This window comes from Lutra lutra, chromosome 13 (assembly GCF_902655055.1).
Source record: "Lutra lutra chromosome 13, mLutLut1.2, whole genome shotgun sequence".
NCBI classification, from domain to species: Eukaryota; Metazoa; Chordata; class Mammalia; order Carnivora; family Mustelidae; genus Lutra; species Lutra lutra.
This window is the reverse complement of record NC_062290.1, coordinates 71,802,750-71,815,859: the sequence shown is the minus strand read 5'-3', so window position 1 is coordinate 71,815,859 and position 13,110 is coordinate 71,802,750. Positions and strand designations below refer to the sequence as shown.

At 42.8% G+C, this 13,110-nt stretch overlaps 1 protein-coding gene across 2 annotated transcripts in view; it reads left to right on the top strand.

The window, feature by feature from the left end:
• CTNNAL1 (catenin alpha like 1) overlaps positions 1–13,110 on the top strand; it is a 64,416-nt gene that overhangs the window by 22,529 nt on the left and 28,777 nt on the right. For both annotated transcript variants that reach the window (XM_047699101.1, XM_047699099.1), the window contains exons 3-7: positions 3,063–3,250; positions 4,908–5,027; positions 7,135–7,224; positions 8,249–8,419; positions 12,042–12,242. In XM_047699101.1, coding sequence (XP_047555057.1) covers positions 3,063–3,250; positions 4,908–5,027; positions 7,135–7,224; positions 8,249–8,419; positions 12,042–12,242 — 770 coding nt within the window. The remainder of the gene's footprint in view (positions 1–3,062; positions 3,251–4,907; positions 5,028–7,134; positions 7,225–8,248; positions 8,420–12,041; positions 12,243–13,110) is intronic.

Sequence of the window (13,110 nt, the reverse complement as noted above, 5' to 3'; positions counted from 1 at the left end):
CAACGGGGAGCCTGCTTCCTCCTCTCTCTCTGCCTGCCTCTCTGCCTACTTGTGATCTCTGTCTGTCAAATAAATAAATTAAATCTTAAAAAAAAAAATTATAAGGAAGAGGAAATACATTTGTAGTAGTAGCCTTGTTTATTGAAAAAAATCTGCATATAAGTGGACCCACAGCTTTCAGCCTTACACTGTTGAATGGTCAACTATATTGTGAAATGATCACCATAGTAAGTCTAGGTAACATCTGTCTTCATACACAGTTAAAAATTTTGTGTGTTTAGTAAGAATTTTTAAGATTTTCTTTCTTAAAAATGCAATATTTAAAAAAAAAAAACATGTAATAGAGTATTAAACTATGGTTGCCAAGCTATATATTACATTCCCATGACTTATTTGGTAACTAGAAGCTTGTAATGTTTGACTCCACCCAATTTGTGGCTCCCTTCAGCATTTTTACTGGTCTACTTAGTCCCATATTTTTTATGGGAGCTCAATAAATATTTGCAATATATTGACTGACTTCAGGTTTTCACATTAAGGCACAACAATCTAATTACATACACAAGTTAAAAATGGCAACCACGAAGCTAAAAGGACAGCTTTGTGACTTTTTTAGGGAGCTAATTTCTGAGCAGTCTACACTTTGAACAATTTTATGTTATGGAAGAATTTGACCATGTTAGTGGAACTAACCAAATGTTATCATCCCACGTAGTTAGGAGTTTAATGCCTGGGTTTAGTCAGAAAAAAAAGAAGTTACATAATGCCATATGTTCAGGCTCTTATGTAGCATCTTTAAGGATTGAAAGCTGTAGGAAAAAGTAATATTTTCCAGAGGCCGAGAGGAAATATTTTTATCCTCAAAGCTATTGCACACTGATACTTTTTCTCCTGCCCATTTCTGTGTTCAAGAAGGTTTAACTCTAACCTTTTTTTCCTCTGTATATTTTGTGATATAAACTGTATTAGTAACCTATTGCTGTGTAACAAATTAACCCAAACCTAGCAACTTAAAACCACAAACATTTATTATCACATGTAGTTTCTGAGGGTCAGAAATCAGGGAGTGGCTTAGCTAGTGGGGTCTGGGTCAGTATCTCACAAGGTTACACTCAAGGTGTCTGTTGGGCCTGTGGTTATCTGAAGGTTGACTGGACTGCAGGATCTGCTTTCCAGTTCCCTCTGTTGGTTGTTGGCCAGCTTCACTTCTTTGTTGGTTTTTGGTTAGAGGCCCGAGTTTCTCCCTATGTATGCCTCTTTGTAGGGATGGCTGCTTACAACGTGGTAGCTCGCTTCCCTGAGAGAGAGAGGGAGCAACCAAGATGGCTACCTCAGTGTCTTTAGAAACCTGTCTTGGAGGTAACATACCATCACTTCTGCCATACCAATCCTTGTATGATATGGGAAGAGACAACACAAGGGTGTAGTAAATTTCAGAAGGTGGGCATCATTGGGAGCGATCTTGGATGCTGGCTACCACAGACTTCCTCTATTAGTAGAGTTTCAGTTATTGTCATGATATGTAACCAGTCCATATTTACAGGCTTTTTTTTTGAGTTTTCCTTTGTTGTTCAAATTCTTGTCACCTGGAAGTAAATTTATCATCACCCTTTCTATGCTCTTCTGATTTTTAAAGTGATTCGAGTTCACAAACTTGAAGCATTTTTTTTCATCTCTTTTTCTTATCATTGTCCAGGTGCCAATTTTATATTTTCTTTACCTGATATCTCCCAAATCATCTTTTTTGTATTCCTATAGCTACATTCTTGTAAGATCCTCACTGCTTCATACCCACAATTGAAATTCTGCCTGAGTAGTACCCTGACTTTGAGTCTCTCCTTTTTCCAGACTGATCCTAAATCTTGACTTCTTTATGTCACACCCTGTGACCTGTCCATTAAAATTCAGGTACTTGTATTCAAGATCCTTAGTTTATGGGCTGATACGTTATTGGATACACACACACACACACACACACACACACACACACACACACACACATACATATATACATATGTATATATACAATATTATATATTGATATAATAATATCGACAAGGGGGCTTTTGTGAGAAAATCAATCCATTCTGCATTGAGGTTTATATAAGATATAAACAGTTACCTTGAACATTGCAAGATGATGGAAAGTTTATTTATTTTAATCTTATTAAGTTAAACAGTATAGTTTGGAAGAAACTACAGACAGGCTTCATTTTTAAGGAGAACAAATATTTGTATTATTTATTGATGGATAATTGCTATTCCAGAAATCAAAGCATTTTGATAGCCACTTTTTGATAGTGAAGAAGAGACTTTTTCTAGAGGGGTTGGGCGTTCATTTGGTAGAACAATTTATGCTGGGCATCATAAGAAGTCTAAGTTCAAACATAAGCCTCAGGGTCAGCCTGTGTCTTGAGTTCTCAGGAAAGATACATTTGTTGTTTTCCCACTCAGAGCCCGGGCTGCTCAACAGATAAACTTGCATATCCCTTTGCCTATGGATGATTTTTCTAGGCCCCCTTATTACTAAGAATGCCTCCCAAGGGCCCAACGCTTGGTCTTCTTTCCATGGGTGTTCATAAAAGCCTGAGCCTCTTCAGGCTGTGCAGATGGGCAGTGACTGCCACCCCCGCCCTGTACATTTCTATCCCTTCACCCCTGGCCAAAGTCTTGGCAGCTGCTTACCGCCCTGCTTTAGGTTCTTCTTTGATTATTGGGTCTTAGGATTTCTCTTATTTGGTCTTACAGAGAAGGCTTTTTTATTTTAGATCATATAGTTTGCTGTATCACTAGAAGAAAAGTTAAAATATTTTGCAGACTTGGTGAAGGCAACACATTTCTCCAAGTTCTTAAGAATGTGCCATTGTTTTGTCATTAGAGAACCTCCTACGATAATCCTGTGCTCATCAAGGAGAAGCTGTTTCTTCTTCCTGAAATGAGACCCTAAAGTCAAGTGTCTACCCCCTTGAGCACATTCCATTCAAGAATAGAGAAAACCCTGCATTTTAATGTAAGTGCATCTTATTCCCAGTTTAACTTTTTACCCTTTCCTTTCTTGTTAGGAGAAACAATTGCCGCGCTTACAGATATAAGCAGCTTGAATCATCCAGAATCTGACGGCCAGATCATGATTTTTACAGATAAGACAGGAGTTATAAAGGCTGCAAGATTACTTCTTTCTTCAGTGACAAAAGTGTTGTTGCTGGCAGACCGAGTAGTCATTAAGCAGATAATAACATCACGAAATAAGGTACTTGTCTTTCTGTGTTTCTATGTTATGTCTTTTGGGGTTGTTCAAAAGTGTTTTTTAGGTTAATTACAGGTAATTTGGCAATGCTTGTCAATTTCAATTGTTTATGCCTCCAGTTGTCTATAGTTTAAAAGTGGTATTTCTTCTGCACCTGTAATTCCTAAACAATGTATGCACTGGGTCTATACATTTAGATGTAAATAGTATTTCTTCCCAGAAAATCGTTATCTACTTGTTGAGGCTTATTTGTGAAAGCTTTTCATGTGCACAGATTTGGGAAGAAAAGCCAAGAACTATGACAATGTATGTAGTAGAAACCTGGTTGATAAAAATACCAAATTCCTCAGTACCTTTTTTTTTTTCCGACTCAGAGGATAATAATTTGTAATCTTAAGAAAAAAAATTCAATCATCTGAAGCCACAGTTATCCACACTACGGAATTTCTGTTGCAGCATCCCTAGAGATTATGAATAATCATAAAGCTTGCTGAATAAATTGAAACTCTCCCAGGCTAGAAGTCTTCCAGTCACTCAGCTCATGGTCGTGCTCCCCCATCATCCGGGGAGGCCAGGGCATGGAGAGTCACTTCTTGCCCTGGATAATTCCCTAGGCAAGGAGGAGAATAATCTGCCGGGGAAGGGATTGTCTCACTGGAGTTTGAGGACAGCACTACCCGATGAGCGCTGAGTCAACTAAAGAGAGTGAGTTTCAAGTGAAAAAGAAATTGGAGAGGTGGATCGGGCAGTGCTGGAGTGATAGGAAAAACCCCTCTCTCTTTAAAAGACAGAGTTTCTGCTCAGTGGTAGAATTGGATTTCCTGAGCTGCCAGGGCGGCTGACCATGCCAAACAGCCATCATATCCTCATTTTCAAAAGTAAACACAGGATATCTGTGTTTTCTTTACCTATCTTGGTCTGACAAGAGCTAATCCAGTATTACTATTTTAGAGAAAAATATTTGAAAATAATGTTTCACATCTGTTCACTTTACTTTTAGTATCAAGAAAACACCTAACATTGTCTCTTGGCTCTACTGTAGGTTTCTCAGGTTGGTTGGTTGGTTGGTTGGTTGTTTTACCCCTGGCTGCCCAGAGCCTCTTGGCAATTAATTTATTCAACACAGACAATTCCTGACTGATCCGAACTGTTTTCCTGCTCTCGAAGTGACACACCTTCCTTTCCACTCCTCCCTGTGCAGGTGACCTTCCATCTACTTTCTTGGGAAGAATAGGGTTCCCCCAGTTTTGGTTCACTGAACCTTATGGCTTCCTTGTAATACCTTTATGCCCCCTGTCTTCCTAGTTCTATGAAGATTTGATTACCTCTGTCCTGCACCTTCTGTCCACCTTCTCCAGACTTTGCTACATAAATGATCTCTTCTCCTGTATCTCGAGTAGTTTCTTGTACTCTTTCTCCTTTTAATTTTCAAGTAAGCTCAGTTCTCCCCACCGTAAAAACAAATTGTTCCCTAGATGATTCTAACCTTCAGATGTGCTTCTACTTCTCTGGGCTCCTCCTTCCCTGTCTTCCCCTCTGACGACTCCTTCTCAGCTCTCTCCTAGAATTCAGAGTATCTCCTTTTTCCCCTCTATTCAACCTTGACATCTCAGTCTCTTTCATATCTACACCTGACAATCAGTTACTCTCTGTTTTGCAGGTTCTTGCAACTATGGAAAGACTAGAGAAAGTGAATAGCTTTCAAGAGTTTGTCCAAATATTCAGTCAATTTGGAAATGAAATGGTGGAGTTTGCACATCTAACTGGAGATAGACAAAACGTATGTGTTTACCACATTTAAACATTTTCAAATACACATATACTTTGTCATTTGGATAGAGGTGTGGTCTTTGTGATCTTCTGGGTTGGTTTATTTGCTTATTAAATTTATAATCTTGGTGTTGAAAACCTTTCATAAAGGAGCTAGTAACTTTACATGACTTTTTTTTTTTTTTTTTTTACATACATTTACCAGTTAAATATGTTCTCACCACACACACTAGGAGAGGTCATGTTTGCCTTCAGAGCTCAGATCTAATACTTCCTGTTTTAGGAAAATACATTTGACTCTTCTATGAGGGCTCAAACAAATAAATTGAGTCATCATATATATATATTCTGTTAGTATTTTATTATATATCTGTTATGTATTCTGCTGTTATCTATTTCCATCAGTTTTCTCCATTAGAATCAATAATAATAAGTCAAGCTTTTATTTATTTGCATTAGCTATGTGTTTGGTACTTAATACACAACGTCTTATTAATTTTGAAAACATTCCTGTAAGGCAGGTATTGTTATTACTGTTTCACAGCTGGGTTTCATCTCTGAGGAGATGGAACCTATGAGGATAATAAACTTTCCCAAGGTCACTCACCTAACAAATTGAACTTCGTTGTGTCTGATTTTGAAGCCTATAGTTTTTAACCTACAGTGTGATATTAGTTCTTTATAGGTCTTTTCCTCAATTTAGACTATAAGCTCCTAAATTTAGGGAGGCAGAAGACCGTATTGTATCTAGCGTTGACTTTTCTTTGTTGTGGTATTCATGCATGAGTTGATCTTGTCAGCAGGTTAGATATGTAATAAGGGACCTCTTAAGTTTTTTGGAACAGTCCTATAGACTATCATGTTGGCCATGAACTTTCCTGGTTGTGGCCAGAATTGGAAGATGGGTATTGGCCTGGTTTTATGGATGCCTCTTTTTGTCCTGTGGACTAGCCCTCTAACAGATCCTTTTCATTCATTTGTTATTACTGTATAATAGATGGTGTTATGTATGGCCTACAACCCACAAATGGGAAGACTGACTAATGCGACTGGTGAAAATCTTGTGTAATTCAAATTTCAGTGTCTGTAGTTTAGTTTTATTGGGACACAGACATGTTAGCTTGTTTACGGACTGTCTCAGTGTGGCTTTCACACTGAAGTGGCCGAACTAGTTGTTGCAGACTCTCTGACCCAGAAAACCTGAAAACTTTGTTATCTGGCCTTTTGTTGAAAACGGCTGCTGACCTCTGATTCAGATGGCCGTGACCAAATTATTACAAGAGTGTTTAGTTCTAGATTTGATCATGGCACTTAGGTACTTTCTGTAATAGCATACGTCCTATCAAGGGCTCTATGAAGAGAAACTAAAAGAAAAAAATTCAAAGCACGGCACCTGCTTCAGACTTCATAATCCAGTTGGAGAAAATGAGAGACCCGAAAACATCTTAAGACTATTTCAGAGCAGGGCGCCTGGGTGGCTCCGTCATTAAGCGCCTGCCTTCCACTCAGGTCATGATCCTAGGGTCCGGGGATCAAGCCCCACATCAGGCTCCCTGCTCTTGGGGAAGCGTACTTCTTTCTCTCCCACCTCCCCCCTGCTTGTGTTCTCTTTCTCTCTGTTTCAAATAAGTAAATAAAATCTTAAAAAACTTTCAGAGCAGCATATCGGTTAAGTTTAACCAGACATGGTCTCTGAAAGTGTTGACATCTAAATATCTAATTAAAGGAAATAATAGCCTACAAATGCTTGATAAATAGGTCGCTCTTAATGGAGTAAAGAATAGGAAGGTTGTTTCGGGTTAGGAGGGAAGGGTTTCCGTCTGGGCACGAGATCGTCAGGTGTGCAGGCCACCAGCGTGCGGGGTGCCAGGCATCACCCCCCTGCTCCATCTCAGGCTCTGGCTCTCCGCCCTCAGTGAGGGCACCTGTTTCTGTCCATACACTGTGTTGATGGATTTAGACCAAGGCGCTGGCATTTTATAAAACTTTATCCTGTTTTTTCTTCACTTTGTCACTTTTTAAACAATGTTACTCAGTTGATTCTTGTTACATAAATGAATTTTCAAGAAGTTATTTACAGGATCCTAGACGGCTCAGTGGCTTTACTTCATTTTTAGGATCTGAAAGACGAGAAGAAAAAGGCAAGAATGGCGGCAGCCAGGGCAGTTCTTGAAAAGTGCACAATGATGCTTCTCACAGCCTCAAAGGTAGGGACGCCTTTGTTTTACCCGCTTATATGCATCCACTTTATGTTTTACATTTTTTAAAAAGATCACAGTGATACATTGGAGCATAGGCTACCACAGTCAAATCTCAGTTACCCTTCAGCAAGAGGGCCAACTCCCGTCCGCCTGCAGACAGCGGTCAGCCCGCGAGTCCCCGCTGCCTGAGCCCCGCCCTGCGGAGGGTGGCGTGGAGGTGCCGAGTCAGGGCGTGTGACGCAGGGCCCCTGCCTGCAGGCGTGCCGGTCTCGTCCGGGAGCCAGCCCGTGTACTCCCGACGCGCGAGGAGACTTAGAATCTGTTAAGTAACAGTGGAGTAGTAATCCAGCCTTTAATTTGTTTATTGTTAAAGCCGCACCTCTGATTGCTTTTTCTACTTAACGATGTCGTCAGTCAAGTGCTGGTGACTCCGCACAGCATCTGGCCGGAGACGCGGTGCAGTCCGAGAGGAGAGTAGCTCCGCCCCCCCCCCCCCCGCCCCCCCCCGCCCAGGAGCGGCTTGTTTAGAGTCGCCGTTTCCGCTCACGGTGTTTGCCCTGGGCTGGCGTAGCGAAACCTCCGATCCGCTCCGCGGAGCCCGCTGGCAAGGCTCTATTCACGTCCAGGCCCCTGAGCAGCTTTCATTCACACCATTTTCCAAAGTCAAAGATATGTCCGCTGTCATAGAACATGTGTTCATGTGTCCCCGCTCTTTTTTAGTTTTCGCACCTGGAAGGCAACATTTTAAAATAGTTTTAATCATGATGAAGATAGTCCCCCCCCCCAATTTTAAGTAATCTTATTGAAGTATAAAGATACAGTTTTGCACTCTGCCTTTTTCACTTAACCTTGCTATCGCTTTTTACTCATCCTGCTTCCACTTTTAGTGAGGAGAAGCAGCTGGGGGAGCCAGGGACCCGGGAGATTTTGGTAAAGAACCATTTTTATTAGCATGACAAGTTCTCTGTCAGATTTTGTGTATTATGGTATGGGCCCAGTCTGAAATTAAACATTCTCAATTGTTTTGAAGACATGTCTCAGGCATCCCAACTGCGAATCAGCCCATAAAAACAAAGAAGGAGTATTTAACCGAATGAAAGTGGCATTAGATAAGGTGATAGAAATCGTGACTGACTGCAAACCAGGTGGAGAGACTGACATTTCATCTGTCAGTATTTTTACCGGAATTAAAGAATTCAAGGTAAGAATGGGGAGAAGATATATTTTTTTCTTTCCATATCAGAGGAACATCTCTAGATGTAGTACGCATGTGTTGGTATAATAAGCAGATACTTTTCTATAAGACAGTGCCACTCTGTATAAACTTAGTATTCGGTAGCATTCGGTTTAGCGTCGTCTGTACCGAGAACGTTGGGCTGGGGTTATAGTAGCTTCCCGGGCCCTGTGTCGCTGCATGCTTTGGGAGCCTCCTGTCCTCTGTTTAGAAAGGCGTTCCCTGCCCAGTCAGCGGTGCTGAGTTTTCCGTGGCTGATGACAGATAGCAAATCATTTCTTTTGGATTCCCTGCTCTTCCCTGAGCTCTAGGGTGGAGACTTGGAGACTCTGGTAATAGGAATAGTGTTAATGTTAATTAAAACCTAGAATGGGGACGCCTGGGTGGCTCAGTGGGTTAAGCCTCTGCCTTCGGCTCAGGTCAGCCCTGCATCGGGCTCTCTGCTCAGTGGGGAGCCTGCTTCCTCCTCTCTCTGCCTGCCTCTCTGCCTGCTTGTGATCTCTGTCAAATAAATAAATAAAATCTTAGAAAAAAACAAACCTAGAATGAACACTAATTCATGCTAACGTGTACTGTTGAGCATTTCCTCTGTGCCAACGCCGTTCTGAATGCGTTACATGTGTGTACCTGTGAAATCCTGTTGCTGCTCTACTGTTGAGGACACTGAGAAATAGAGATTAAGTAATTTGCCAGCAAGGAAGTGCCAGAGTCAGGATTTGAAACCAGGCAGTCTGACACAGAACCCCCACCATTTTCGGGCAGAGCTTCTCATGGGAAGTCAGAGAGCTGGGGAAGGTGCTCTCTGGGTCAGAGCAGGGTCTGACTGAGGAGGACCGTAGGGAGTCATCTTGTACAACCTCTCATTTAACAACTGGGAAGACTAGGGCCCTTGGAAGTTATCTAATAGGCTAGGGGCCGCAGCGAGGATAACATCCCTTCCATCTTTTTAATTCCTCCTTAGGTAGGAATATGGGGTGAAAGAAAGTCATGGAAAGACCAGTTATTTTTAGGGGTCATTGTCTTCATGAATAGCATCTAATTTAATCATTAACTTCCCCTTTAGGTGGGTACTCTTATCACTGTGTTTCTGAGGAGGAAAGGTGTAGTCAGTGGTGAAACCCTTCTTTAGAACCGGGACTCGCTAATCCCAAAGTCCGTGACCTTGCAGTTTGTGCCTGTGGGTTTGCTCGTCTGCAGCCGGCCCTGCCCTGCATCTCTTCCCGAGGGGAAAGAAGCTACCAAGACCAGTCATTGTTTTGAGAGTTTTTATTGCCTAAGGGATTTTAGAGATTATTTTTCTAATCCATTCTTTTTATAAAGGCTGAGGGGGGAGATGTTTTCTCAAGGGTTAAAGGACAATTAGGGAAACAAATAGGCCTAGAGCCAAGGCCGTTGCTTTCTGGTGCCAAGTTGGGTTCCAGGTTAACTCGGGCAGTGCTGTGCCTGTGGCTGCTGCCGGCTGCTCTGGACGCTCTGGCCGCTGATCCTTCAGCATCGGGCGTTCTGGAGGACAGAGCTAGGAGGAATACACTCTGTCTCCCCGTTACTGGGCATCTTGTTGGCATCTTACCATTATTACTGGTGGGGAGTATGATCTGTAGATGGAAACTGGATACGTTACTGTGCTCGGCACTGGGAATGTATGGACGAATTTTAGGAAACCATATAAATGAATGGCTTTTGAAAAAACAACTCTACTCAGTTGCTGTTTAAAAGCATGTGTATGGGGGCGTCTGGGTGGCTCAGTGGGTTAAAGCCTCTGTCTTCAGCTCAGGTCACGATCCCAGCGTCCTGGGATCGAGCTCCGCATCGGGCTCTCTGCTCTGTGGAGAGCCTGCTTCCTCCTCTCTCTGTCTGCCTCCCTGCCTGCTTGTGATCTCTCTCTCTGTCAAATAAATAAATAAAATCTTTAAAAAAAAAAATAAAAGCATGTGTATGTTCTTTCAAAGGGGAGAACCAAAAAACCTTAACATAAATGGTGTGTGGTCAACATGACTGATTTTTATATTATAATTCTGTTTAAATTCTAAATTCTCAGATGCTCCTTGTCAGTTCCATACCTGACTTTTATCCATGTTCTTTCCTGTCTTAAAAAAAAAAATGCTGTCTACCTTGAATGGGGTGGTTACTATTACACCTTGGGCCAAGAGGAGAAGGGGAAGCAGGCCCCGCTGTGGCCTCTTGACCCTCCCAAATCTTGGTATTTTTATGGGTCCTGTGAAAATGGGTCAAGATGCAAGGATTAACTTGAGTCTACATTTGTGAAAGCACTTTAAAGTGGTAACAAATGTAAGCTATTCTTTTTTCTTTTTTAACTTTTTTTTTTTAAGATTTTATTTATTTATTTGACAGAGAAAGACGCAGCAAGAGAGGGAACACAAACCGGGGGAGTGTGAGAGGGAGAAGCAGGTCCCCTGCTGAGCAGGGAGCCCAGTGTGGGGCTCGATCTCGGGACTCTGGCACCATGATCTGAGCCAAAGGCAGGCGCTTGATAACTGAGCCACCCAGGCACCCCTTAACTTTTTTTTTTTTCTTAATTTGAGAGAGAGCATGAGAAGGGGTAAGGTCAGAGGGAGAAGTAGACTCCCTGCCAAGCAGGGATCCTGATGCAGGACTCGATCCTGGGATTCCAGAATCCTGACCTGAGCCAAAGGCAGTTTGCTATAAGCTATTCTTATCAGCACATTCAATGTGAGCCAGTCCTGGTCATCACCACCGATTGCCTCTTGGCCGAAGGTATTTTTACAACACCTCACAGGCTGGAGGTTAGATCTAGCTGTATAGTGTCATAGTGTCACTTAGACAGCTGAGAGAGAGAGACGTGCCAGAGAACACATGTCTGTCACATGTGCGGGCAACTCTGAGCACAGGATGGCTGAAGTGACAGGTTGTTTGGGAACTTGGGAGGTGGTGAGACATACTGTCAGAAAGATCTATAAAATCAAGACCCTAGACGATTTTGTGTGATGCGGTAGAAATTTGAGCTTAATTGTATAGGTGGCGAAGAGTTACTTAAAGGGAGGGAGGTAGCACTAGCAGAAGCTTTGCATTTCAGAAAGATGATACTGGTAGAGAGGTGCTATCGGTGTACAACAAAACGTAGGGAGATCAATTAGGGGACTTGGAGAGTTTTGCTGAATTAAGGAAGGGAAAACTGGTGCCTTTCCCAGCCCTTCCCATACCCACACCCTCCACACCCTGGCCCTTGGGCTCTGCACAAGTTCAGATTTAGATGTAGCAAGTCTTTCAGGACTTTGCCTCAGCATTTCACAGATGCAGATTCTCTACGTGCAGGCCGGTTCATTTTTCCTGCCGGTTGCTACATGATCATGCTTTTCTGCCTCAGTATTTACTGATTTCGTAGGAGTGTTGTGTTGGCAGCTGTCGCAGTGAGTCTCTGCGTGGCCCATGGTGGCTCCTGAGCAATGTGTCCTGGAGAACAGAGTCATCGCTGGAGGCTGTATTTCCCCCGAGCCCTCAGACAGGGAAGGAAGTTGCTAGTGTCTCTCTGGGCACTGCTAGAAGTTACAGCGCGTTTGGTTAGGTGGGAATACTGACTCATGGAGATGGATATCCTTTTCGTTCTCAGATGAATATTGAAGCTCTTCGGGAGAATCTTTATTTTCAGTCGAAAGAGAGTCTTTTTGCGACTCTGGAAGTCATCTTGGAGCGCACCGAGGACTTCACTGATTCTGCCTACACCAGCCACGAGCGCAGGGAACGCATCTTGGAACTGTCAACTCAGGCGAGACTGGAACTGCAGCAGTTACTGTCCGTGTGGATTCATAGTGTAAGAGCCCTTTTCGTCAAAGTAAACCCTATAGGGTAGCTCTTCCCTAAATCTCTGAGAACAGTGGAAGCTAGCATAATCACCAGGAGTATGAAGGAGGTCTGGAGTGGGGCAGGATGTCTCATCCCTTTTCTCCCTCCTTCTTGGCCCAGAGCATCCTTCCTGTCCTGTGCTCATGGTACTTGACATTTCTAGACCTGTCGTTTCTCTGTTTCTCACCTGGCCGGCCAGCCTGGATTCTGTACCGCCGTCACTACCACAAGTTCATCCCGTCATCTCCACTTGTCCACCAAACTCACCTCTGAAAAATTCCTCCCCCAAATGCTTCTTATCTAGAGGTTCTTGTCCCCTGAGTCTTACTGGCAGAGCCATTCACACGTGTACAGTGCTTAACTCTGAGGACACTGCATTTACACACACAACAATTTATTTTATTATTTATTTATTTTTAGAGAAGGAGAGAAGGGTGGGTGGGTAGAGATAGGGAGAGAGAGAATCTTAAGTTAGCTCCAAACCCAGTAGGGAGCTTGAGGTGGGGCTCGATCTCACAAACCTGAGATTATGACCTGAGCGGGAATCAAGATCAAACACTTAACCAACTGAGCCACCCAGGCGCCCCTACAGACACAACATTTTAGACAACTTTTTTTTTTTTTAAAGATTTTATTTATTTATTTGACAGACAGAGATTACAAGTAGACAGAGAAGCAGGCAGAGAGAGGAAGGGAAGCAGGCTCCCTGCTGAGCAGAGAGCCCGATGCGGGGCTCGATCCCAGGACCCCGGGATCATGACCTGAGCTGAAGGCAGAGGCTTTAACCTACTGAGCCACCCAGGCACCCCTAGACAACTTTTTGAAGTCTAGACTCA